The 26,807-nt window shown below is 44.0% G+C and overlaps 1 protein-coding gene across 1 annotated transcript in view; it reads left to right on the top strand.

Annotated features, from left to right (window-relative positions):
* DTNBP1 (dystrobrevin binding protein 1) overlaps positions 1-26,807 on the top strand; it is a 111,159-nt gene that overhangs the window by 81,021 nt on the left and 3,331 nt on the right. The window contains exons 8-9 of the mRNA XM_075270849.1: positions 24,093-24,248; positions 26,296-26,439. Coding sequence (XP_075126950.1) covers positions 24,093-24,248; positions 26,296-26,439 — 300 coding nt within the window. The remainder of the gene's footprint in view (positions 1-24,092; positions 24,249-26,295; positions 26,440-26,807) is intronic.

Raw genomic sequence — 26,807 nt, 5'->3', positions numbered from 1 at the left:
CCCCTCTATGGCTGTTAAGTGGTTTGTTCACTTTCTTAGGCTTTTATGTTAAAATCTATAGGAATATGCATTTTTACACGATCCAGCAATACAAGTAGTAAAGGGAAACCCTCCAAGGTAATATCATTGTGATGCATGGATCAAATATTCCATCATTCACTTCTCTTGGAACTATTTTGCCTGTAGTGGATATTGAGCCAAATATATAGTTGCTAGTAGAGTTGTGTAAAGTAAATCTATTCTTTACTGATATGGCTTTGTTCAGTGGTTGGGTAGTTAATAGAAGCCTGGAAGGATTGCAGGGGTTGTCCTTGACAAGTTCTGTTTTTCATCTGCGATTGCCAAGAGGTCTTTCTGAGATTGACTGGTGTTTGCTCAGTCTCTGATGGATTGGTATGCTGGAAGAACATAAATGTAACAGCGCAGATTTAATATGTGGTCATGGATACGACCTATACTTCAGCCTTACAGCAAATGTATACTTTGTCACCATGGCACACTGTAACAGATGAGCAGTCTTTCTGCTGTTCACCTGCTTCACATTGATATATTCTTCTACCCTATTGCCTGTTATATTCATATATTTACATTCTCTATTTGCTGGATCATATTTGCACAGTAGTTCTCTTCCCGATTGAGGTCCTGGCACAAATGTGTAGGATCTAGCTGGCGCTATAATTCAGCTACAGAAACCGCATTAGATTGGATTGGTTTCCTGCGAAAATGACCATTGAGTAATCCTAGATGAGATAGTTAAAGGGTTCAAGGACCACAATATCACTCAATGTATAGCATGTCATAGCATGTTGCACATTACATATTTAACATCTTGTAAAAATACTACAATATTACAATTTAGTGGGTTCACCTTGTACTAGCTCTTTAACATGTTTAGTTTATGAAAAAAATTTTTGCAAATGCAGGGACGAAGATAAAAAAAAAAATAATAATAATAATATCTATCCCCTGCTCACCCATCCTTTAATACTCCAGCATTGCTACTTTGGTAGTCACCACCTTTCTTCAGTAGTCATATGAATGATATACGACATGGCACTGGAGTGGTAAGAGTTTGAAGAGGAGAGTGTAGATTTCTTTGTTTTTCTACTTTTGACCACATGTCTATAAATCCTTTTAATGAGGGCTTCAGATTACTTAGATTGGATACAATGAGGTGTTTTTTGTTATTTCTGCACTCAGTAGATTAGCACTTCTCTGTGTCTCCTGCTCCACTTATTTCCCTTGATTTGTGTTGACTTTCCCAGTGGTGCTGAGCAGCATGTGCCATTACTAACACAATGTCTCATTTTCTTTATTTGTATGGGTACATATGCCTTATCGAAACATCTGCTAAATGGATCTCAATTTTGCTGCTTGCAGTGAGTTTCCTGGCTTCCATATTTTCAGCATAGTGCATAGACTTTGATCTGGTCTGTGTTCTGGGAGGCAGTCCCTTTTATTATAAAGGTGGCTTTTGAGGGGACATACTAAAAAATATTAAGGAAAAGGATGAACAATGTTATTAATTGCTATAACTATTAAGACAAGTATAATGAGTTTCTTGTGCTTTGGAGACATAAAATGAATAGGTTATACATACAGTTTATACTGGAGTCAACACACACATATATTGACATATTGTCAATTCCATTTGAATAAATTATGTATGTAGTATATAGTGAACACACATTCCACGTATTATACAGGGAATTTACTACATGTGTACATATGTGGAATATGTGTTCATTCCACTCCAAACTATTCCTGTAAGCTGTTCATTCCATATCTAGGAAGCACAAAGGTTTTACTACATGTCTGTATATGTGGAGTATGTGTTGATTTCACTATAACCTAGTTATACAAGCTGTTCATTCTGTATCTAGGAAGCACAGGGAATTGACTATTTGTCTGTATATGTGGAATATGTGTTCATTCCAGTATAAACTATATGCATAACCTCTTCATTGTATGTCGCCAAAGCACAAAAAACTCTTTATACTTGCCTTAAAATGTATGGCAATTGATAATTTGTCATTCCTTTTCTTCATTCTTTTTCCCCATGCCTTTTATTGTGTCCCATTATTGAGGTACAATCTCAAATGCTCAGTAATTTTCATCTGCAAGATATTTGAGGCTGCATGTAAAGCAAGTAGGCCTCAGTCACACACATGGAATCTGTAAGGGTTATAGATTAGGTTAAGAAGACAGAGAGCCAGGATTCTCTGCAGAAGTATAGCACATGACTGACTGTCCAGTCAGTCACTGGACCTCAGGAGATACCGCCAATAAGTCTAGTGGTTGGCCACAGCATTTATGCTTTACCTCCAAATCGTCCCTCTCTCTGTTCCTTTTAACTCCTTAAATGTCCTTCTTTTTGACTTTGGAAATAGATGAATGTTATGAATGTTTCACATTGCTCTATAAAGTAGTTATCTGGTTCCTTATTATATATGACCTAACTCATTTAATTAAATCTCCAAAACACAGGTGCTATAGTTTCTTGCTTGAATGAAACAACAAACATTCTTATGTGTTGTATTCCATTCAAATCTATGGAGATGGCCAAAAGCTAAGTACCATTATTTTACATCTTGGGCCATCCAAAAAGTTGCAAGTTATGATCACGTGTTGTCTAAGCACAAGATCAGCTTGCCAAAAGAAAGTGATTATGGTTGGAGACCAGAGCAGTGATGGCAGTGGACAAGCAACTGCTTTAATAGGTGCAGATTAGATACTTCTAGGCCTGGGCAATACATTGAAAGATAACAGAAATTAAGCCAACCTTCAATCATTCAGAGGGAACTTGCTCACATCCATCGTTTCAATTATTCTGCATCCATCCTATCTCACACTGCCATCGACATGTCACTAACTTTATGCTATCCATTCCGGATTGCTGATATGTTAATAATAACCAAAATTCAGTGGCAAAAGGGGAGTGCAATAAAATAATCATTCATATATTGTAATCCTGTCATATATTCATTTCATTTTATTTTTGTCCATATTCACTTGGTCGTATATATGTCATTATTTTACAATATTCCCCGCATTTGCAGAAAATCTATTTACTATTTAAGCTCTGTTCTGGTCCATTATCTAGATATTTTCAGGCTCCAGTAGTATCTATGGGCAGATTATAGCCATCATAGCAACTGCAGTATACCATGTAATAAACAATGGGGAGTGAGTGAACAAAATACAATCATATATAAGAGTGGATACGCGACTAATTCCAAAGAATAGCATTTCATTTCTCTTGCTGCTCATATTTGTAATCGGTGTTGCAGTTTTTTGTTTTTTTTATTGATTGATTTTTTGTGTGTGTGTGAAGTGTAATAAGTAGAGATGAGCGAACAGTGTTCTATCAAACTCATGTTCGATCGGATATTAGGCTGTTCGGCATGTTCGAATCGAATCGAACACCGCGTGGTAAAGTGCGCCATTACTCGATTCCCCTCCCACCTTCCCTGGCGCCTTTTTTGCTCCAATAACAGCGCAGGGTAGGTGGGACAGGAACTACGACACCGGTGACGTTGAAAAAAGTAGGCAAAACCCATTGGCTGCCGAAAACATGTGACCTCTAATTTAAAAGAACAGCGACGCCCAGCTTCGCGTCATTCTGAGCTTGCAATTCACCGGGGACGGAGGTTTCCGTCCAGTTAGCTAGGGCTTAGATTCTGGGTAGGCAGGGACAGGCTAGGATAGGAAGGAGAAGACAACCAACAGTTCTTATAAGAGCTAAATTCCAGGGAGAAGCTTGTCAGTGTAACGTGGCACTGACGGGCTCAATCACCGCAACCCAGCTTTCCCAGGATCCTGAATGGAATACACTGTCAGTGTATTCCCGTATACCCGATATATACCCCCGATACCCGTTCCAACGGTGTGCCCCCCCACCTTCACCCCAGAAATACACTGCAAGTCCCCTAGCAATAGAATTGGGGCTATATACACCCACTATTTTTGCTACTGCCATATAGTGCCATTGTCTCACTGGGAATTCAAAGAATATATTGGGCTTACATATAACTTCAATTCCAGGGAGAAGCTTGTCAGTGTAACGTGGCACTGACGGGCTCAATCGCCGCAACCCAGCTTTCCCAGGATCCTGAATGGAATACACTGACAGTGTATTCCCGTATACCCGATATATACCCCCGATACCCGTTCCAACGGTGTGCCCCCCACCTTCACCCCAGAAATACACTGCAAGTCCCCTAGCAATAGAATTGGGGCTATATACACCCACTATTTTTGCTACTGCCATATAGTGCCATTGTCTGACTGGGAATTCAAAGAATATATTGGGGTTACGTGCACCCACAATTTTTGCTACTGGTATATAGTGCCATTGTCTGACTGGGAATTCAAAGAATATATTGGGGTTATAAATACCCTCATTTCTTGCTACTGGTATATAGTGCCATTGTCTGACTGGGAATTCAAAGAATATATTGGGGTTACAAATACCCTCATTTCTTGCTACTGCCATATAGTGCCAGTTTCTGACTGGTAATTCAAAGAATATATTGGGGTTATAAATACCCTCATTTCTTGCTACTGGTATATAGTGCCATTGTCTGACTGGGAATTCAAAGAATATATTGGGGTTATAAATACCCTCATTTCTTGCTACTGGTATATAGTGCCATTGTCTGACTGGGAATTCAAAGAATATATTGGGGTTACAAATGCCCTCATTTCTTGCTACTGCCATATAGTGCCAGTTTCTGACTGGTAATTCAAAGAATATATTGGGGTTACGTGCACCCACAATTTTTGCTACTGGTATATAGTGCCATTGTCTGACTGGGAATTCAAAGAATATATTGGGGTTACAAATACCCTCATTTCTTGCTACTGGTATATAGTGCCATTGTCTGACTGGGAATTCAAAGAATATATTGGGGTTACAAATACCCTCATTTCTTGCTACTGGTATATAGTGCCATTGTCTGACTGGGAATTCAAAGAATATATTGGGGTTACAAATACCCTCATTTCTTGCTACTGCCATATAGTGCCAGTTTCTGACTGGTAATTCAAAGAATATATTGGGGTTATAAATACCCTCATTTCTTGCTACTGGTATATAGTGCCATTGTCTGACTGGGAATTCAAAGAATATATTGGGGTTATAAATACCCTCATTTCTTGCTACTGGTATATAGTGCCATTGTCTGACTGGGAATTCAAAGAATATATTGGGGTTACAAATACCCTCATTTCTTGCTACTGCCATATAGTGCCAGTTTCTGACTGGTAATTCAAAGAATATATTGGGGTTACGTGCACCCACAATTTTTGCTACTGGTATATAGTGCCATTGTCTGACTGGGAATTCAAAGAATATATTGGGGTTACAAATACCCTCATTTCTTGCTACTGGTATATAGTGCCATTGTCTGACTGGGAATTCAAAGAATATATTGGGGTTACAAATACCCTCATTTCTTGCTACTGCCATATAGTGCCAGTTTCTGACTGGTAATTCAAAGAATATATTGGGGTTATAAATACCCTCATTTCTTGCTACTGGTATATAGTGCCATTGTCTGACTGGGAATTCAAAGAATATATTGGGGTTATAAATACCCTCATTTCTTGCTACTGGTATATAGTGCCATTGTCTGACTGGGAATTCAAAGAATATATTGGGGTTACAAATACCCTCATTTCTTGCTACTGCCATATAGTGCCAGTTTCTGACTGGTAATTCAAAGAATATATTGGGGTTATAAATACCCTCATTTCTTGCTACTGCCATATAGTGCCAGTTTCTGACTGGTAATTCAAAGAATATATTGGGGTTACGTGCACCCACAATTTTTACTACTGGTATACAGTGCCATTGTCTGACTGGGAATTCAAAGAATATATTGGGGTTATAAATACCCTCATTTCTTGCTACTGCCATATAGTGCCAGTTTCTGACTGGTAATTCAAAGAATATATTGGGGTTATAAATACCCTCATTTCTTGCTACTGGTATATAGTGCCATTGTCTGACTGGGAATTCAAAGAATATATTGGGGTTACGTGCACCCACAATTTTTGCTACTGGTATATAGTGCCAATTTCTAACTGGGAATTCAAAATGCGCAAGGCTCCCGGAAAGGGATGTGGACGAGGCCGTGGGCGAGGTCGGGGGAATGGTTCTGGGGAGCAAGGTAGCAGTGAAGCCACAGGGCGTCCCGTGCCTACTCCTGTGGGGCAGCAAGCATTGCGCCACTCCACAGTGCCAGGGTTGCTTGCCACATTAACTAAACTGCAGGGTACAAACCTTAGTAGGCCCGAGAACCAGGAACAGGTCTTGCAATGGCTGTCAGAGAACGCTTACAGCACATTGTCCAGCAGCCAGTCAGACTCTGCCTCCTCTCCTCCTATTACCCAACAGTCTTGTCCTCCTTCCTCCCAAAATTCCCAAGCTTCACAGAACAATAACCCCAACTGTCCCTGCTCCCCAGAGCTGTTCTCCGCTCCTTTCATTGTCCCTCAACCTGCCTCTCCACGTCACGATTCCACGAACCTAACAGAGGAGAATCTGTGTCCAGATGCTCAAACACTAGAGTCTCCTCCATCTCCGTTCGATTTGGTGGTGGATGACCAGCAACCCACCCTCATCGACGATGATGTGACGCAGTTGCCGTCAGGGCATCCAGTTGACCGGCGCATTGTGCGGGAGGAGGAGATGAGACAGGAGTTGGAAGAGGAAGTGGTGGATGATGAGGACACTGACCCGACCTGGACAGGGGGGATGTCAAGCGGGGAAAGTAGTGTGGATGTTGAGGCAGGTGCAGCACCAAAAAGGGTAGCTAGAGGCAGAGGCAGAGGTCAGCAGCTTAGGCGAAGCCAGGCCACACCCGGAATCTCCCAAGATGTTCCAGTTCGTACCCAGCCCCGAAAAACTCCCACCTCGAGGGCACGTTTCTCGAAGGTGTGGAGTTTTTTCAAGGAATGCGCCGAGGACAGATATAGTGTTGTCTGCACAATTTGCCTCTCGAAGTTGATTAGGGGCTCTGAGAAGAGCAACCTGTCCACCACTTCAATGCGCCGTCATTTGGAATCCAAGCACTGGAATCAGTGGCAGGCAGCAACGGCAGGACAAAGGCCGCCTGCCGTTCACGCCACTGCCACTGCCTCTGCCACTGCCTCTGCCACTGCCACTGCTGACTGTGCTGGCGATGCACTCCAGAGGACGAGCCAGGACACCACTTCATCTGCCTCCGCCACTTTGTTGACTTCTCCCTCATCCTCCCCTGTTCCTGTCTTATCTCCTTCTCCTGCACCATCAAAGGCACCATCAGGCGCTTCTTTACAACAACCCACCATCTCTCAGACATTGGAGCGGCGGCAGAAATACACTGCTAACCACCCACACGCGCAAGCCTTGAACGCCAACATCGCTAAACTGCTGGCCCAGGAGATGTTGGCGTTCCGGCTTGTTGAAACTCCCGCCTTCCTGGACCTGATGGCAACTGCGGCACCTCGCTATGCCGTCCCTAGCCGTCACTACTTCTCCCGGTGTGCCGTCCCCGCCTTGCACCAGCACGTGTCACTCAACATCAGGCGGGCCCTTAGTTCCGCGCTTTGCACAAAGGTCCACTTGACCACCGACGCGTGGACAAGTGCATGCGGACAGGGACGCTACATTTCACTGACGGCACACTGGGTGAATGTAGTTGAGGCTGGGACTGCTTCCCAAACTGGCCCGGTGTACCTCGTCTCCCCGCCTAACATTCCTGGCAGGGACATGAGAAGAACACCCCCCTCCTCCTCCTCCTCCGCCACCGCCTCCTCCTCCGCCACCGCCTCCTCCTCCGCTGTTAGATTGACCCCAGCTACGAGTTGGAAACGTTGCAGCACTGGCGTTGGTAGACGTCAGCAGGCTGTGCTGAAGCTGATCAGCTTGGGGGACAGACAGCACACTGCCTCCGAGGTGAGGGATGCCCTCCTCGATGAGACGGCAATATGGTTTGAGCCGCTGCACCTGGGCCCAGGCATGGTCGTTTGTGATAACGGCCGGAACCTGGTAGCAGCTCTGGAGCTTGCCGGACTCCAACATGTTCCATGCCTGGCCCACGTCTTCAACCTAGTGGTGCAACGTTTCCTAAAGAGCTACCCCAATGTTCCAGAGCTACTGGTGAAAGTGCGGCGCATGTGCGCCCACTTTCGCAAGTCGACAGTAGCCGCTGCTAGCTTAAAATCTCTCCAGCAACGCCTGCATGTGCCACAACACCGGCTTTTGTGCGACGTCCCCACACGCTGGAACTCAACGTTTCAGATGTTGAATAGAGTGGTTGAGCAGCAGAGACCTTTGATGGAATACCAGCTACAAAACCCTAGGGTGCCACAAAGTCAGCTGCCTCAGTTTCACATCCATGAGTGGCCATGGATGAGAGACCTTTGTGACATCCTACGGGTCTTTGAGGAGTCCACAAGGAGGGTGAGCTCTGAGGATGCGATGGTGAGCCTTACAATCCCGCTCTTGTGTGTTCTGAGAGAATCCCTGATTGACATCAGGGATAACTCAGATCACACAGAGGAGTTAGGGATAGCATCCGATCCGTCACAGCTGGAGAGTAGGTCCACACATCTGTCCGCTTCACTGCGTTTAATGGAGGAGGAGGAGGAGGAAGAAGAGTTGTCCGATGATGTGATGGTGATACAGGAGGCTTCCGGGCAACTTCGAATCGTCCCATTGTTGCAGCGCGGATGGGTAGACATGGAGGATGAGGAGGAAATGGAGATTGAACTTTCCGGTGGGGCCAGAGGAGTCATGCCAACTAACACTGTGGCAGACATGGCTGAGTTCATGTTGGGGTGTGGCAGCGGTGGGATCAACAGCGGACAGCGAGATGGACTACAGCAGCTCAGCGATTAATGGAGCCACAACCTCAGAATACAGGAACTGGACTATGGCAAGTCTACAAGTAAGGGCCCGGGAACTAAACCTGAGTTACCAGGGAAGAACGAAAGAGCAACTGATCGAGGCACTGGAGGAGATGACCCTGCAAAGCGACCATGAGGAGGGCTGCCCCCAGGAGACAGTAGAGATACGGGAGTGGCAGGTACAGACCCAAAAGAGCAGATGGGTTGTTTTGTATGAGGAGGAATTGGCAGTGCTGGGGCTAGGAGCAACTGCAGAGCAAAGGAGTAGAGCGTTACAGAGGGCTCAGGAAACGGAGAAGGAGGAACAGAGAATGGCGCATGAAAAGGAAAGAATGGCGCATGAAATGCGAATGGCTGAGATAACTGCGCGGAATTATAATCAAACGTCGACCCCCAGCCCAACAGTGAGAGAACCACCATATGTCTCCCATAAACACTTCAAGACCTTTGATGAAGCGGCTGGGGATGTTGATGGATATTTTCAGGACTTCGAACACCAGTGCCACCTGATGGAAGTCCCAGAGAAGGATTGGGTCCGGTATCTGGTGGGGCACCTACGAGATGGGGCTGCGGAAGCTCTCAGAGCCATGGACCCTAGTGATCAGCGGGACTATGAGGCCATTAAAAGAGCGGTGCAGAAGTATTATGCAGTCACTCCAGAGTCCTACCGAGTTCAGTTCCGCTCTTTGTCTTACAATGGGGGAAGCTCCTTCCACATGTTCGCCCACAAGTTGAAGCAAGCATGCAAGCGCTGGCTAGAAGGAGAGGAGGCTGTCACAGTCGATAAGATCCTCCAAGTCATACTTAAGGAACAGTTCTTTTCCCAGTGCCCCGCTGAGATCCGTGAGTGGGTGCTGGAACGGAACCCAGCCACAGTTGAGCAAGCTGCTTCTCTTGCAGATGAGGGCCTGACCATCAAGCCGCAGTGGAAGAGGTTGTTTGCAGAGGAGCGGAAAACTACCACAGTCCGCCAGACACCCTTCAGCCAGCCACCCACCTTTCGTGCCCGGCCTCAGGATTACAATTTCCCCTCTACCCTTGCCCCAGCCCATCGGCCTCCAGCTATGAACAACCCTGTCCCTAGACAACGACCTACTGGAAGAATGCTAGAGCGCAGATGTTTTGGTTGCGGGCGGCCTGGACATTTGCAAGCTAGTTGCCCTGTTAACATGGGGGCACGGGCCACCGTGGCATCTCGGCCTATTCACTACCTGGGAACCACCCCTAGGACAGAAAGTTTGGCCCCATGTCCAGATGACTCCATGAATGACCCATCTGTTCCACCTCCAGGGGTCTATGGGATTCAGCCTTCCGCCACACATCCCGCAAACCTTCAGAGGAAGCACTTGCAGGAGGTCCTACTGGATGGCCGAACAGTTGTTGGATTCCGGGACTCGGGAGCTTTCCTAACGGTAGCGGACCCCCGAGTTGTGCGACCCGAGGCCCTAGAGGAGGGTCCTGGCATTTCTATCAAGTTGGCAGGGGGTACTCGGAAACGTATTCCTAAAGCTACCGTGGAACTCGACTATGGTTATGGACCAAAACGATGCACAATTGGTGTGATGAGCGGGCTGCCGGCCGATGTTCTGTTAGGCAACGATGTTGGAAATCTACAGTGCCACTTTGTGGGAGCAGTGACCCGAAGCCAAGCTCAGAGAGACGCCAACATGGATCGACCGGATTTTCTGACAGATGCCAGCCCTTCAACCCTACAACTTTACCATTCAGCACCGCCGAGGGAACCAACACCAGAACGCGGATGGGTTATCCCGGCAGGAGGACATATGAGCTATAGAGACTGATGTGCATTCCCCAATTTACCTGTGTAGGCCAATTGTGTCATGCACATGTTTTGAGAGGGGGAGGGGTTGTCACGGGATGGTTAGAGTCTATACTATAGGCAATGTGTAATATATATTTCATGTGGAATGTATTCTCTAACCTGTTATATACATCAGTGTGTAGTTGGCTGATTCGGGTCTAGTGTGTTAGCACATTGTATGCAAATACCTCTGTCACGGAGCAAAGGTATACGTCTTCCTCCGGATGGTCTTTTGAATCAACAGGGACGCAAGAGGTCGGGAGACAACAGCAATTTATTGTAATCCACAAAGTTAGTAGCCGGCGGCGGTCACATCAACCGTAATAACAATAAGTCCACAGAAGTCACAATCCAATGATAGCTTTGGTTCCTTGGTCCTGTAACTAAATTCTGGCTCTCTGCAGAGCTGTGCACAGGCCGGCTAACACATACTAACTGCTAGCTATATACTATATACTAAACTGTTACACCTATACCTGGGGGTGGGAAGGGCTGAGCCACAGATCCTTCCCCCCTCACCTATGCCAAGGAGAGCAGACTCCCTGTCTACTATGGACAATGCACCATCCAACATCTTCTTGGAGACACTGATCAGATTATCTCCACCCATTGTCCTCACTAGTTAGAGGTTGTCACGGAGCAAAGGTATACGTCTTCCTCCGGATGGTCTTTTGAATCAACAGGGACGCAAGAGGTCGGGAGACAACAGCAATTTATTGTAATCCACAAAGTTAGTAGCCGGCGGCGGTCACATCAACCGTAATAACAATAAGTCCACAGAAGTCACAATCCAATGATAGCTTTGGTTCCTTGGTCCTGTAACTAAATTCTGGCTCTCTGCAGAGCTGTGCACAGGCCGGCTAACACATACTAACTGCTAGCTATATACTATATACTAAACTGTTACACCTATACCTGGGGGTGGGAAGGGCTGAGCCACAGATCCTTCCCCCCTCACCTATGCCAAGGAGAGCAGACTCCCTGTCTACTATGGACAATGCACCATCCAACATCTTCTTGGAGACACTGATCAGATTATCTCCACCCATTGTCCTCACTAGTTAGAGGTATTTGCATACAATGTGCTAACACACTAGACCCGAATCAGCCAACTACACACTGATGTATATAACAGGTTAGAGAATACATTCCACATGAAATATATATTACACATTGCCTATAGTATAGACTCTAACCATCCCGTGACAGGGTGCTTTACAACCGACAAGCGTATTGTCAAAATCATGGAGGACAACCAGTACTGGATCTTTGCTATCCTTGACCCCCGGTATAAAAACAACATCTCGTCTTTTATTCCGGTAGAGGGGAGGGCCAATCGCATCAATGCTTGCCACAGGCAATTGGTGCAGAATATGATGGAGATGTTTCCAGCATGTGACGTTGGCGGCAGGGAGGGCAGTTCCTCCAGTAGGCAACCAAGTTCTCACCGGTCCACACAAACGAGGGGCACACTGTCTAAGGTCTGGGACACCTTGATGGCACCCCCTCGCCAAAGTGCCGCCACGGAGGGTCCTAGTGTCACCAGGCGTGAGAAGTATAGGTGCATGTTGCGGGAATACCTTTCCGACCACAGCCCTGTCCTCTCCGACCCCTCTGCGCCCTACACGTATTGGGTGTCGAAGTTGGACCTGTGGCTTGAACTTGCCCTATATGCCTTGGAGGTGCTGTCCTGTCCTGCCGCCAGCGTCCTATCTGAGAGGGTGTTCAGTGCAGCCGGTGGCATCATCACTGACAAGCGCACCCGTCTGTCAGCTGAGAGTGCCGACCGGCTCACTTTGATAAAAATGAACCACCACTGGATAGAGCCTTCATTTTTGTGCCCACCTGTGTAAAGCACCCCAACATGAAACTCCATGTCTGTACTCAACCTCTCCAATTCCTCCGCATCCTCATACTCATCCACCATAAGCGTTGCACAATTCTGCTAATACTAGGCTCCCTCCACCCTGATTTCCCCCAACTCTGCTGGTTAGAGGCTCCCTCCACCCTGATTTCCACCAACTCTGCTGGTTAGAGGCTCCCTCCACCCTGCTTTCCCACAACTCTGCTGGTTAGAGGCTCCCTCCACCCTGCTTTCCCACAACTCTGCTGGTTAGAGGCTCCCTCTACCCTGCTTTCCCACAACTCTGCTGGTTAGAGGCTCCCTCCACCCTGATTTCCACCAACTCTGCTGGTTAGAGGCTCCCTCCACCCTGCTTTCCCACAACTCTGCTGGTTAGAGGCTCCCTCCACCCTGATTTCCACCAACTCTGCTGGTTAGAGGCTCCCTCCACCATGAATTGGTCCAAACTGGGCTGTTTAGCGGCTCCCTCCACCATGAATTGGTCCAAACTGGGGTTTTTAGAGGCTCCCTCCACCATGAATTGGTCCAAACTGGGCTGTTTAGAGGCTCCCTCCACCATGAATTGGTCCAAACTGGGCTGGTTAGAGGCTCCCTCCAGCATGAATTTGCCCAAACTGGCCTGTTTAGAGGTTCCCTCCACCATGAATTGGTCCAAACTGGGGTTTTTAGAGGCTCTCTCCACCATGAATTGGTCCAAACTGGGCTGTTTAGAGGCTCCCTCCATCATGAATTGGTCCAAACTGGGGTTTTTAGAGGCTCCCTCCACCATGAATTGGTCCAAACTGGGCTGGTTAGAGGCTCCCTCCACCATGAATTTGCCCAAACTGGGATGTTTAGAGGCTCCCTCCACCATGAATTGGTCCAAACTGGGGTTTTTAGAGGCTCCCTCCACCATGAATTGGTCCAAACTGGGCTGTTTAGAGGCTCCCTCCACCATGAATTGGTCCAAACTGGGGTTTTTAGAGGCTCCCTCCACCATGAATTGGTCCAAACTGGGGTTTTTAGAGGCTCCCTCCACCATGAATTTGCCTAAACTGGGCTGTTTAGAGGCTCCCTCCACCATGAATTGGTCCAAACTGGGGTTTTTAGAGGCTCCCTCCACCATGAATTGGTCCAAACTGGGGGTTTTTAGAGGCTCCCTCCACCATGAATTTGCCCAAACTGGGCTGTTTAGAGGCTCCCTCCATCATGAATTGGTCCAAACTGGGGTTTTTAGAGGCTCCCTCCACCATGAATTGGTCCAAACTGGGGTTTTTAGAGGCTCCCTCCACCATGAATTGGTCCAAACTGGGGTTTTTAGAGGCTCCCTCCACCATGAATTTGCCCAAACTGGGCTGTTTAGAAAACCAAAAAGAAGAAAATTTCAGCTCACCATATCGACACGTATATAAGGAGCCTCAAGGGAGCCCGGCTTGCAGGTGACTTCAGAACCCGCCGTCCACGAAATGTATCCAATATGTAAAATTTGCCAGCTACATCCGAGAGGTAATCCAAAAAATTCCACGATAGTAATAAAATATAACTTTTATTGTGTCTTCATCTTAAAAAGGTTACAGAGTAACCATAAAGGGGTACATCATTAACACAAGGCACAAGGCAACGCGTTTCGGGAATCACTGTTCCCTTTGTCTTAGCTCAAATTCAATACCCTCACTGACTCATTATAAACACTTAGTTAACGAGACCCCTCCTTTTCCTGTTACGCCTCCATACATCTTCTCTAAAAGACTTATTTAATACTCATGATCGCAACATATCACATCATAATCATTAGCAAATACATAATATAATATTTCATCTATAAAAAACAATATATAATACATAAGTTATAAGTTAAAAACCGCAAACGACCACAAAAAGATAATCTGAATATTTATGAACGGGAAGTTTTGAAACATCTGAAAAATCGCAAGGGCATAGTATATAAGCAGTCAGATAAAGATAATAGAATTGTTGTACTTAATGAGGAGGATTATGTACAAGGTTGTCTAGATATTGTAGAGAACAAATCAGTATATAAGAAATTAGAGCAGAACCCCTCAGATCAATTCATGAACAAACTAAAGGATATTATCAATGTAGGGGTTAGCTTGGGCATTTTTTCTAGTGAACAAGCTAAGTTTTTGATTCCAGATCACCCGATAATGGCCATTTTACACGGGCTTCCGAAGACGCACAAAAAATGTATTCCACCCCCGTTGCGTCCCATTATCGCAGGGATAGATTCCGTTAATTCTAGACTTTGTGTGTGGTTGGATGGGCTTCTACAACCCTTAGTAAGACGAGGCCCAGGTTTTTTGCAAGACTCAAAATCAGTATTGAGAGAATTTCAGAATTTTAAATGGAAAGATGACTACATATGGCTGACCTGTGATATCGAACAATTGTTTTTTTTTTTTGTTTTTGTTTTTTTTTAGGCGCCGCCCCCTGAGAGGCTGGCTGCCTGATGCAGTGCTCCAAGCTGGGAGCAAACTTTTCTTTCCTTTTTCACTCTTTTTCTCTCTAGCTTCAAGAATCCGGTAACCAAGCAATCTAGCACTATGAATTTAGCAACTATAAATCGAATGGAAGACCCTGTGGAGTTTTTTGTTCCTTTTGTTTCCATTGTAAAGCATGGACTCAAGACCTGGTTCAGCTGGTTTCCACATGTGCCTGTTACCATCCCCCCAGCTAGGACAGCATGGCTCAACATGCGGCATGGAAGAGAAACCTACATGGAAATGCGGACTTCTTCATTCAAGGAGATGATTTCTGGCGTCAATTGCTGATGTGTGAAGATGCTACAGCTGACTGGTATTTCTTTCTATTACTGTGGACACGTGGGACACTGTTACAACCTGGGAACCTACCATCACCCACCTACCCCAGGAGTTATGGAAGCTTGGCAAGAGAGCAGCACCCTGTATACCTGGATGGCCTCTGACTTCCTTGGGGCAGTAGAACACTGTGGTAAGAAGAAAGGAGGAGGAGGAGGGCTTGTGATGAAGGACATTTGGGGCATTTTTTGTGGTTAATGGACAATAGTGCTGATGCAAGATACCGAACTATCAGCTGTGAGCAGGAGATCTCATCACCTACCAAAGGAACTACCACATGTTATCATGATAGCTGACTATGTCCCCCACCTCTGCAAAATTTCTGCTTGTTATATCCACATGCTGTGACCCCCCTCCTTGTGTCCTACAACCAAGTCGGCTGTATTATTATTATTATTATAATTATTATTATTAACATCAATCTGCACAGAGAACTAAATGATCCTGCAGTGTGTCTGTGTTTCTTTCTTTTTTTTAGTTGCTATGATTCCTAGGATTTCTCTATCTGCCATGAGCTTCTATGTGTTTCTCTCTTGCTATATACTACTGTACCATCTATGAAACTGTATCACTGAAATTTCCCCATTGTGGGACTATTAAAGGAATATCTTATCTTATATCCTAGTATTCCTTATGATATTGCTTTAAGAGCTTTAGAATTTCATCTGAGGAGATATAGTTCGTATTCACTGAATTTATGTGAGTACATTGTTATGGTTACATCCTTTTTACTGCAACACAACTTTTTTGAATTTTGTGGCAGATATTACTTACAGATTAGGGGGGCACCCATGGGTGCCCCCTTCTCCCCTACGATTGCTAATTTATTTCTTTCGTGGTGGGAGGAGGAGTTCATATTTACTACTGTGAATCCCTATTATGAGAATATTATTTGGCTAGGAAGGTATATAGATGACCTTTTGGTCGTCTGGAAGGGAGATGAACAAAGAATTTCTGGTTTTATGGCATACCTTAATGCTAATGACATTAATCTGAAATTCACTCATAATTACCATAAAGAATGTATTTCATTTTTAGATATAGAGTTACATGGGAATGTAGACACTAACAAAGTGGAAACTAGTCTGTATCGCAAGCCGACTGCGGGCAATGGTATATTATTGGCCAGCAGTCAACACCCGGGCCATACGTTGAAATCCATACCAGTAGGAGAATTGATTAGGGCACGCAGGGCTTGCTCTGATGAGGAGACCTATCAAACACAAAAAAAACTCACCTTGGATAGACTCAGACAAAGAGGATATTCTAATTGGAGTTTATCTAGAGCAGAAAGAATTGTGAGTAGGAAAAGTAGAGAATCCTTGTTGAGTAACAATAAACAAGAGATTAAAACTGTTAGAGAAAAGAAGCCAGTGTTTTCAACATCTTTTAATAGACAATTTTCTGACATTAAGAACATTTTTTTCCGTAACCTGCCCATCTTATTACAAGATAGTGTTACCAGAGACATCCTAAAAGGTGGAGTGGATATAGTTGCGAAACGGGGATGTACATTGGGGAATATGATCTCCCCGAGTATGTACATCAAACAAAAAGAGCGTTCCACTACGTGGTTAAACTTAAAGGGATTTCATAAATGTGGTCAGGGTAGGTGTAATATGTGCCGATATGCGTATAAAACCAATTCTTTTGAAAGCACAGATCATAAGGAACATTTTTCTATTTTTTCATTTATGAACTGTTGTTCAGATCATGTAGTTTATATCATGGAGTGCACTATATGTTGCCTTATGTATGTAGGCTGCACGATTAGACAGGTTAAGACAAGAATTTCTGAACACATCACACAATCTAACCAGAATAGAGAAAATACTTCAGGAGTTTCCCGTCATTTTTCAGAAATCCATCAGGGAGATATGACAGGCTTACGATATTATGCCATTGAACAGGTTTCCCGACCTCCGAGGGGGGGTAATTGGCGAAAAAAACTTCTCTTGAGAGAAGCTTATTGGATTATGAGATTGAAAACTCGCCAACCATCAGGACTTAATATTAGATCAGATGTATCTTACATTTTTTGAATTGGAGTGAATTTCAGTAAGTGATGTAGATAGCATATCTATATCAATGTACTTATATATCAATGTATTTATACTGATTATTATTCTTATTCTAGAGTAGTAGTATAGTGGGAGGATGTCCGGTGAGTCTAAGTGTGATCAATTTGCAGTTTAAATGGTTATTATATATGTACATTGTTAATTATACATGTACATATGTATTTTCCCATTTGATTTTCAGTGCCAGTAATGCTGGCTTTGCCTTGTATGGGAGTGAGGCAATTCATGACGCATGCGTGGGATGGTTGGCTTATACGCATGCGCGGAACTGCTAACATAGGAACCTCTTGCATGGGAAGTTAAGTTTCTATATGTAATTAATTTATGACGCATGCGTGAGTCAACTAGCCTATACGCATGCGCGGGGCCAGTAACATGGATTACGTCGTATACGGAGTGTTACTTTCCGTTATTCCAGTAAGATCAATAGAATTTACTTTATGGATTTATGGGCCCTTTATATAAGGTAGGACACTGTTTATACATTATATAGGAAGTGTTTATACGATAGTATGTGTTGTTTACAGGGATTGATTACTATTGCGATTATATGTGCGATACTGATGCGATAGTATGTATTCTCATTACAATGATTTTTGGGACATGTTTATTATGTATTATATATTGTTTTTTATAGATGAAATATTATATTATGTATTTGCTAATGATTATGATGTGATATGTTGCGATCATGAGTATTAAATAAGTCTTTTAGAGAAGATGTATGGAGGCGTAACAGGAAAAGGAGGGGTCTCGTTAACTAAGTGTTTATAATGAGTCAGTGAGGGTATTGAATTTGAGCTAAGACAAAGGGAACAGTGATTCCCGAAACGCGTTGCCTTGTGCCTTGTGTTAATGATGTACCCCTTTATGGTTACTCTGTAACCTTTTTAAGATGAAGACACAATAAAAGTTATATTTTATTACTATCGTGGAATTTTTTGGATTACCTCTCGGATGTAGCTGGCAAATTTTACATATTGGATACATTTCGTGGGCTGTTTAGAGGCTCTCTCCACCATGAATTTGCCCAAACTGGGCTGTTTAGAGGCTCCCTCCACCATGAATTGGTCCAAACTGGGGGGTTTTAGAGGCTCCCTCCACCATGAATTGGTCCAAACTGGGGGTTTTTAGAGGCTCCCTCCACCATGAATTTGCCCAAACTGGGCTGTTTAGAGGCTCCCTCCATCATGAATTGGTCCAAACTGGGCTGTTTAGAGGCTCCCTCCACCATGAATTGGTCCAAACTGGGGTTTTTAGAGGCTCCCTCCACCATGAATTGGTCCAAACTGGGGTTTTTAGAGGCTCCCTCCACCATGAATTTACCCAAACTGGGGTTTTTAGAGGCTCCCTCCACCATGAATTTGCCCAAACTGGGCTGTTTAGAGGCTCCCTCCACCATGAATTTGCCCAAACTGGGCTGTTTAGAGGCTCCCTCCACCATGAATTGGTCCAAACTGGGGTTTTTAGAGGCTCCCTCCACCATGAATTGGTCCAAACTGGGGGTTTTTAGAGGCTCCCTCCACCATGAATTTGCCCAAACTGGGCTGTTTAGAGGCTCCCTCCACCATGAATTGGTCCAAACTGGGGTTTTTAGAGGCTCCCTCCACCATGAATTGGTCCAAACTGGGGTTTTTAGAGGCTCCCTCCACCATGAATTGGTCCAAACTGGGGGTTTTTAGAGGCTCCCTCCACCATGAATTGGTCCAAACTGGGCTGTTTAGAGGCTCCCTCCACCATGAATTGGTCCAAACTGGGGTTTTTAGAGGCTCCCTCCACCATGAATTGGTCCAAACTGGGGGTTTTTAGAGGCTCCCTCCACCATGAATTGGTCCAAACTGGGCTGTTTAGAGGCTCCCTCCACCATGAATTGGTCCAAACTGGGGTTTTTAGAGGCTCCCTCCATCATGAATTGGTCCAAACTGGGGTTTTTAGAGGCTCCCACCACCATGAATTGGTCCAAACTGGGGTTTTTAGAGGCTCCCTCCACCATGAATTGGTCCAAACTGGGGTTTTTAGAGGCTCCCTCCACCATGAATTTGCCCAAACTGGGCTGTTTAGAGGCTCCCTCCACCATGAATTTGCCCAAACTGGGCTGTTTAGAGGCTCCCTCCACCATGAATTGGTCCAAACTGGGGTTTTTAGAGGCTCCCTCAACCATGAATTGGTCCAAACTGGGGTTTTTTAGAGGCTCCCTCCACCATGAATTGGTCCAAACTGGGGGTTTTTAGAGGCTCCCTCCACCATGAATTTGCCCAAACTGGGCTGTTTAGAGGCTCCCTCCACCATGAATTGGTCCAAACTGGGGTTTTTAGAGGCTCCCTCCACCATGAATTTGCCCAAACTCTGCTGGTTAGAGGCTCAATCCACCCTGATTTTCAAAACAAATGTTGGTGCCAACCTCAACTTACTACAAGGGCCAAATTCACTGCTGGTGACAAGCTCTCCTCACTGCAAGTGCCAAATACACATGTTTCAAGGTGTTTTCCTACTGTCAGAGAGGTGGTATTGAGTGTGTAAAGTGTGTAGTTGTTAGGCTGTGATGTTGGGGTAATAGAGGGTCTTTGGTGTGTTAGATGCCCCCAGGCATGCTTCCCCTGCTGTCCCAGTGTCATTCCAGAGGTGTTGGCATCATTTCCTGGGTTGTCATAGTGGACTTGGTGACCCTCCAGACACGGATTTGGGTTTCCCCCTTAACGAGTATCTGTTCCCCATAGACTATAATGGGGTTCGAAACCCGTTCGAACACACGAACATTGAGCGGCTGTTCGAATCGAATTTCGAACCTCGAACATTTTAGTGTTCGCTCATCTCTAGTAATAAGCAATGCAACAGCTTCACCTGAGAGAGAGTCAATGTTCTGGCTGACAAATGTATTGATTGGCCAGCTGTATTGCAGGTGGTGGCTAGCAATTGCCATGCTATGACTAGGGGTCTGTTGCACACCTGCTTGCGTCATATCTCATCTGGATTTCATGGCATTTATTAAAGCTGAAGTTATTTTTCCCATGGCTGGAGCCCTTTGTACCTAGAATAACATTGGTACTATATTCCAAGACCTTTTCTGAACAGAAAGATTACAGGTTTTTAATAAGCGAATATAAATGAAGCTTTAATAAATTGGATATAGGACCTCCCTTATTTGCCAGAAAGACTGCTGAATATCTTCTCTAGAAATCACTTGTGACAGGAGTAGCAAGGCCAGTCTTAAGTGAAGGCAGACGTCTTGAGTGCTCAGCAGTATTTACAATGTCTAAATAGTCATTAGCACACATCCACCAATTTTCTAAAGATTTGCACTGCTTTAATCTGATCTTGGAGAAAGAAAAGTGCATTATATGGCGCTCTATTTATAGATCATGTAATAATAGATCTTCGGGTCGGCCTGTGAGCTAATTCCTTTTTTTATTGACATGGGGTTAGAGAATCTCTTTGACAGTGTTTCATATCCAATATGAATATTTCTGTCACTTTCTCAACAAGCCTTAAGTCTACTTTGGCACAGCACAGGGCAAGGTCAGAGCTTCACATATTTACATAAGATTAAATATAGATAATCCTTAAAGCGGCGACAGCTGATACCGTAGTAGGAAATGTTTCTGGATGTTGTGTATCTTGTCTCTTCAAAGGCTTTTATGCAGAATGCAATGAGAACCTGAGGATGGTTATTAATGGTACATCCTGACTGGATCACAGTTACAAGTGGGAGACCACAGGGGTCAGCATGGGGTTCGCCTCTTTATAGTGTATGCATGTTCTTGTTGGGGGCCTACAAAGTGGAATTTCAAATTTTCAGATGGTACTGAACTCTATAAGATTATAAAACAAAGGTGATTAGTGTAATATTATACAGAGATTTGGACAACTGTTTGTAGAAATGACTAATGAAGTTTAAAGGGAGTCTATCATTGGGAAATTGCATTTTTAACTGATGACACAGTAATATATCCATTTATAAAGGCTATTTCAACAGTATCTTAATTTCTCTGATCCGCCCAATCATTTTTGAATAAATCACCTTTTTACCCATATGTAAATGAGGTCCAAAGAACACATGGGGTGTTAGCCTTGCTCAGGGAGCACAGCCGTGTCATCGTGGAATAATGCATCTTCTTCCTTTTGCCATCCTCTTCTCCATTATGTGCCTTCCCCCTCTCTCTTTCCTAGCCGCATCACTTGCAGCTCTGACGTCCGCTATAGTCCAAATCTTGCACATGGGCAGTACAGTCTTGTAGTTCTGTGCTGATCAGTATTAAACAAGAGAGGACCTAATACTGACCCCTGTGGCCCCCACTGGTGACTGTGACCCAGTTTGAATATTTACCATTAACAAGTACCCTCTGTTTCCTATCAGTGAGCCAGTTGCTAATTCTAAAGCTAGTTCCAAATGCATATGTTTTCCCCCAGTCCCAACCTTCTCATTTTGCATACCAACCTTTTACGTGGTACAGTATCAAAAGCCTTTGAAAAGTCCCGATATGCCACGTCCACCCCATTACCCATGTCCATCTGCCTCTCTCTTTTATCAACATGGTATAATAGTATGAAAGAAAAGGGAAGGTTATGAAGATACAGAAGAGAAGGCAGACAAACTCAGCGGAGTAATAAAAGTAATTCCACAGGAGCCACATCTACTGATGGGTTCTATTATCTTGTTTCAATTCCGCAAGCAAGTTTTTCATTGTGCGGATGCGCAAGACCTCCTGAAGCCAAGACAACAGAGAGGGGGGCGCCAGGGATTTCCTCAGTCTAAGGATAACGGATCTCTCTGCTATCGATAGGAAGCCTAATAGTCTACGGCAGGGGTAAGCAACCTTCAGCACTCCAGCTACTGTGAAACTAAAACTCCCAACATGCTCCATTCACTTCCATGGGAGTTCCAAGAAAAGCAGAGCATGTATGCATGCTGGGAGTTACAGTTTTACAACAGCTGGAGTGCCCAAGGTTGCCTACTCATGGTCTATAGCTTTATGAACTTTCGTGGAAAGATAGAGAGGAAGGAGGGTCATCATCCAGAGCGATTCCAGTGAATTTATAGGTTTTTATTAGGGTATGTTCACACAGCAGTATTCTGCTCAGAATTTTTTTTTTTATACCAAAACTGGAGCAGAACCTACAGAGAAGCACAATGAAAAGATTTGTACCTCTTCTGTATTTTTGGACCATTTCTTCTTATGGCTTACAACTACTTGGAAGAGTATAGTTTAACAGACTACATAATGTAGGATCTACAGAAAGGAAATGCCAATTTTATATTTCTACTACTTTAATTTGACTAGTAGTCGGGAGACAATGATCTCTCTGATCTGTGGTATTTTAGTAGAGGTCAGGTTTCAGCAGTGGTATCATTCATGCATTCCATGTTCTGTGTGCTACTTTTACAGCAAACATTTTTTATTTTTTTGCCAGAAATGAAATTTCACTTTTATTGTTGGTTGGCTTGTATGGAAATGAAGGTTACAAGACCATTTACACACTGCGTTTTGCATCTGAGGATTCTGTTGGGTGATCTATTGACAGAAACTTCTGACTTGGATGTCTAGTGGCATCTGTCTTTCGTGGACTTCTGTTAAAATACATATAGTATTGTCATTTGTTAAAAGCTAGAAGTCTTGACAACATCCATCATTAAAAGGGTTGTCCCATCACAAGGATCCTATCTATACTGCTTGTTAATGTGGATGTAAGACTTTTCCTAAATACACTGCTTCAGCAAAACTGCTTTCTTTGTCCACTATCTTACTTTATTCAATCCATTGCTGACACAGCCCTTGACTTATCTGCTCAAAAGTCAAGTGATGTATCTGCCTGCTCTCAGGGGGGAGGGAGGAGGGGCTAAGTGCACGGGAGCTAGCCTGTGTCTGTAGCTATTCCTGTGTCTACACCACGTGACCTAGGTCCTGCTTTCAGATAGAGGAGAGGAGCTGCTTTCATTTCTGAACTCGTCTTCTGTTCTCTCAGTTATCAAGCTAGCTAATTCAATTGTGTTCATTATGGCAGAGACAGGCAGTCTCTGTATGTAACACAGAATGGAGTTGCTGCTGCCTGTACTTCATAGTCCAGCATTGTGCATATAGTGTTGTTTGAGGAACTTTGATGACATATGATCACGCTATGCGGTGGGCGGAGCTACATGTTAATTTGGGGGTGGAACTAAACAGCAGGTTGCACGTGAAACCCCGCCCACCAAATGACACAAGAAACCAGGAAGAAAGAAGATTTTACAGCAGTGAAGACTGGTGAGTATGCGACGTGGGAATACCCATTTAATCTGACTGTTAAGCCAATTGTTTGCTTCAATCTTCATGTGCTGCACATGTAGCTGCTGAATCATCATGTAAACAGTTGTGACGTCATTGCTGCTGGTCCGGGTGGGCTGGAGATGCTGGGACCAGACCCCAAGTTCTGGAACAGAAGGAAGGGGGTGAATAAAGTTTATTACTTTCTTTTATACACCTGTCTACTACTCTGCAATTTGGTGGAAAATTATGAGAACCCCTTTAAATGCAGGCTAATCTGTTGCATTAATTATGGTAACATATTATTCTATACGTTAGAAATTCCAGGTTGTGCTTTGTATTGAAAACTTAAGTGGATTTTTTCTTTTCTTATAGCTGATCTGGATTCAGAACATACTCAGAGGGTTTTGGACATGGAGTATGCCCAGCAGATGAAGTTAAAGGAACGACAAAAGTTCTTTGAAGAGGCTTTTCAGCAGGACATGGAACAATACTTGTCTACTGGATATCTGCAAATAGCTGAGAGACGAGGCAAGTTATTACCATGCCTTCATGTATCTCTGTTCACTGACTTTTTTTATTGGTGATTTTTAAAAAAAATGTTTTATTGTTTTGAGTATTAGAGTATTTACTTAAGTGTTGGATCTCCGAGCAGTTTTTACTCACTGTACTACATATACAGTCTTTCATTTAGAGGACATTTCCTGGAACAGTTTCTTTAACCTGTATCCCTTTGAGAAAACTGAGAGTCCTGTTTTGCTGTTGCTGTAGACATTTATGGGACTTCCACCGGATACCACATAAATTTCTGATAGGTGCGATTACAAAGGTGGGACCCAGACCTATATGCAGAACATTTTCCCTGACGTTTTCAGCTCTCTCCAATTATTTTTATGGGTGTTACAGAAACAAAACTCCCGTAGCAGTGGATAAAGAAAGCCATATACTTTCTTGGCCACATTTCCATGCATTCTCATCTTGACGGCAACCCCCAATTTGGTATTGGAGAAACCCTTGTTCTGCAGATAGACATGGTTCACCTATTCTGTGCATGGAAAACATACCTGTCATACGCTGGGCGGGCATTCAGGGTCCGCCGTCTTCTTCATCCACGCCTCCTCTTCCTGCGATGTCCTCGGTCCCGTCCTCCTCCGGCGCTCGCGAACTGACATTTGCTAAAAAAAAAAATGGCCTGGGAGCCCGCGCAGTAGCCGTAGTAGAAGCAGCATGCTACTGCGCATGCGCCCAGGCCATTTTTTTTTTTTTTTTTTTTTTTTTTTTAGCAAATGTCAGTTCGCGAGCGCCGGAGGAAGACGGGGCCGAGGACATCGCAGGAAGAGGAGGCGTGGATGAAGAAGACGGTGCACCCTGAATGCCCACCCACCGTGCATGTTCGGTAAGTTTATCACACTCTGTTTTAGGGTTTTATTTTAAACCGGGGGGGGGGGGGGGCAGTTTAATATAACATTTACGGTGCCTGAATAGCCTTTTTAAAGGCTATTCACGCATATGTGGGGCTCTATCAGCATGCTTTTGCTGATAGAGCCCCTTTAATGTCCTACATCATTTGATTGTGGCCACACCCCTGATCAGTTTGAGGGTTTGGGGTTTTTTTTTGTTTTTTTAAATCTGTCCACTTGTTCAGAATATACAGCCCCTGGAATGCTATATGTAAATGAGCTCTTATTCTTCAAGTGGGTAGTAACTGTCTATTGTTCTGAGGTTCCTACCCATCTGAAGAATAAGAGCTAACTTGCATAATGACCTTGGAATGGGTAGACGGATTTAAAAAAAACTCCAAGAAGTTAAGGGGCAAAACAGAAATGAAATAATATGTCATTTAGCATTTTGTGCTTTCTACCAGGAGTTGTCCAGAGACATACATTTACATTGACTTATCGGGCTGACTCTTCATCATGGACTCAGAGTTCTGGCCTTGTCTGACCCCCCAGGTCATGTGATTGGAAGAACCAGCCTTCAACCCTGGGATGTTCCCCCCCCATCTCTCCTGATCTCACTGGTAATTAATCTGCACTATGGGGGCTGGTTGACTATGGTAAACCCAACCCCCATAGCACACCTGTGTGTTAAGGAGGGGAGGTGGCAGAGGGATCGTGGGGATGGAGGGCTGGCTCCCATCACGTGACCTGAAGGTTGTAACCTTGGATCCATGATGAAGAATCTTCTGGATAAATTTAAAGCCCCAGTTAACCCCTTTAACTGTGTGCCCGCATCTTTGCAGAAACAGCAAGTTGGGAAGATCATGATGGTTGCCCTTCTATATTTGCATTGCAATTTTCCTTTTATATACTTTATAGCTCTTCAAAATGTAAGGCAAGTGCTCTACTAGTACCCTGTGAAGTGTTTCCTTTATATAATTTTATAGTGTATTGTATCGTTTTCCTTGACAAGATTCAAGTAGAATAGGATGTATATTTTTATTCTTTGTTGAAGGTAAATGTTTTTTCAGTAAAGATACACATATAAGAAACATGAAGAAACAAGAGCGTCTTCTGAATTAGTGATTATTGCTCACACAAGTCTATGCATTCAGTATAATACTGTTGTTTTATTGTAGAACCCATAGGAAGTATGTCTTCTATGGAAGTCAATGTGGACATGTTGGAGCAAATGGACCTGATGGACATGTCCGATCAGGAAGCACTAGACGTTTTCTTAAATTCTGGAGGAGAGGACAACAATATGCTTTCCCCTATGATCGGTACTGGTAACCTTCTTCATATTGTCTGTAATATTATACTCAACATTATAGTGTATTCCAATGAGCTTCAATTGATGATATCCCCTAACTATGTAGTATTTATTTAAATAAATACTGTTGGGAGTTTATTTTTTGCTATAACGTTGGGGATTGTTTTGTGAACATTTTTGTAGTATAATTTAATTAACCTACCTAACTTCCTTTCTACTAGAAATCCAGCTGTAACCCTCTAACTGAGCTGTAGCTAGGGATAAGTCTGGACACATTTGTAGTGTCAGTATGCAGAGCTGAAGCATTTAGTAAGGGGAAAATGGTCACTTCAAATGGCTGTATCTCCGGTTTTATACCACCTAGAAAAATGGTTCTGG

The sequence above is a fragment of the Leptodactylus fuscus genome, chromosome 4 (genome assembly GCF_031893055.1).
Source record: "Leptodactylus fuscus isolate aLepFus1 chromosome 4, aLepFus1.hap2, whole genome shotgun sequence".
NCBI classification, from domain to species: Eukaryota; Metazoa; Chordata; class Amphibia; order Anura; family Leptodactylidae; genus Leptodactylus; species Leptodactylus fuscus.
The sequence above is the reverse complement of the archived record's forward strand: the minus strand, read 5'-3'. Positions and strand labels throughout refer to the sequence as shown.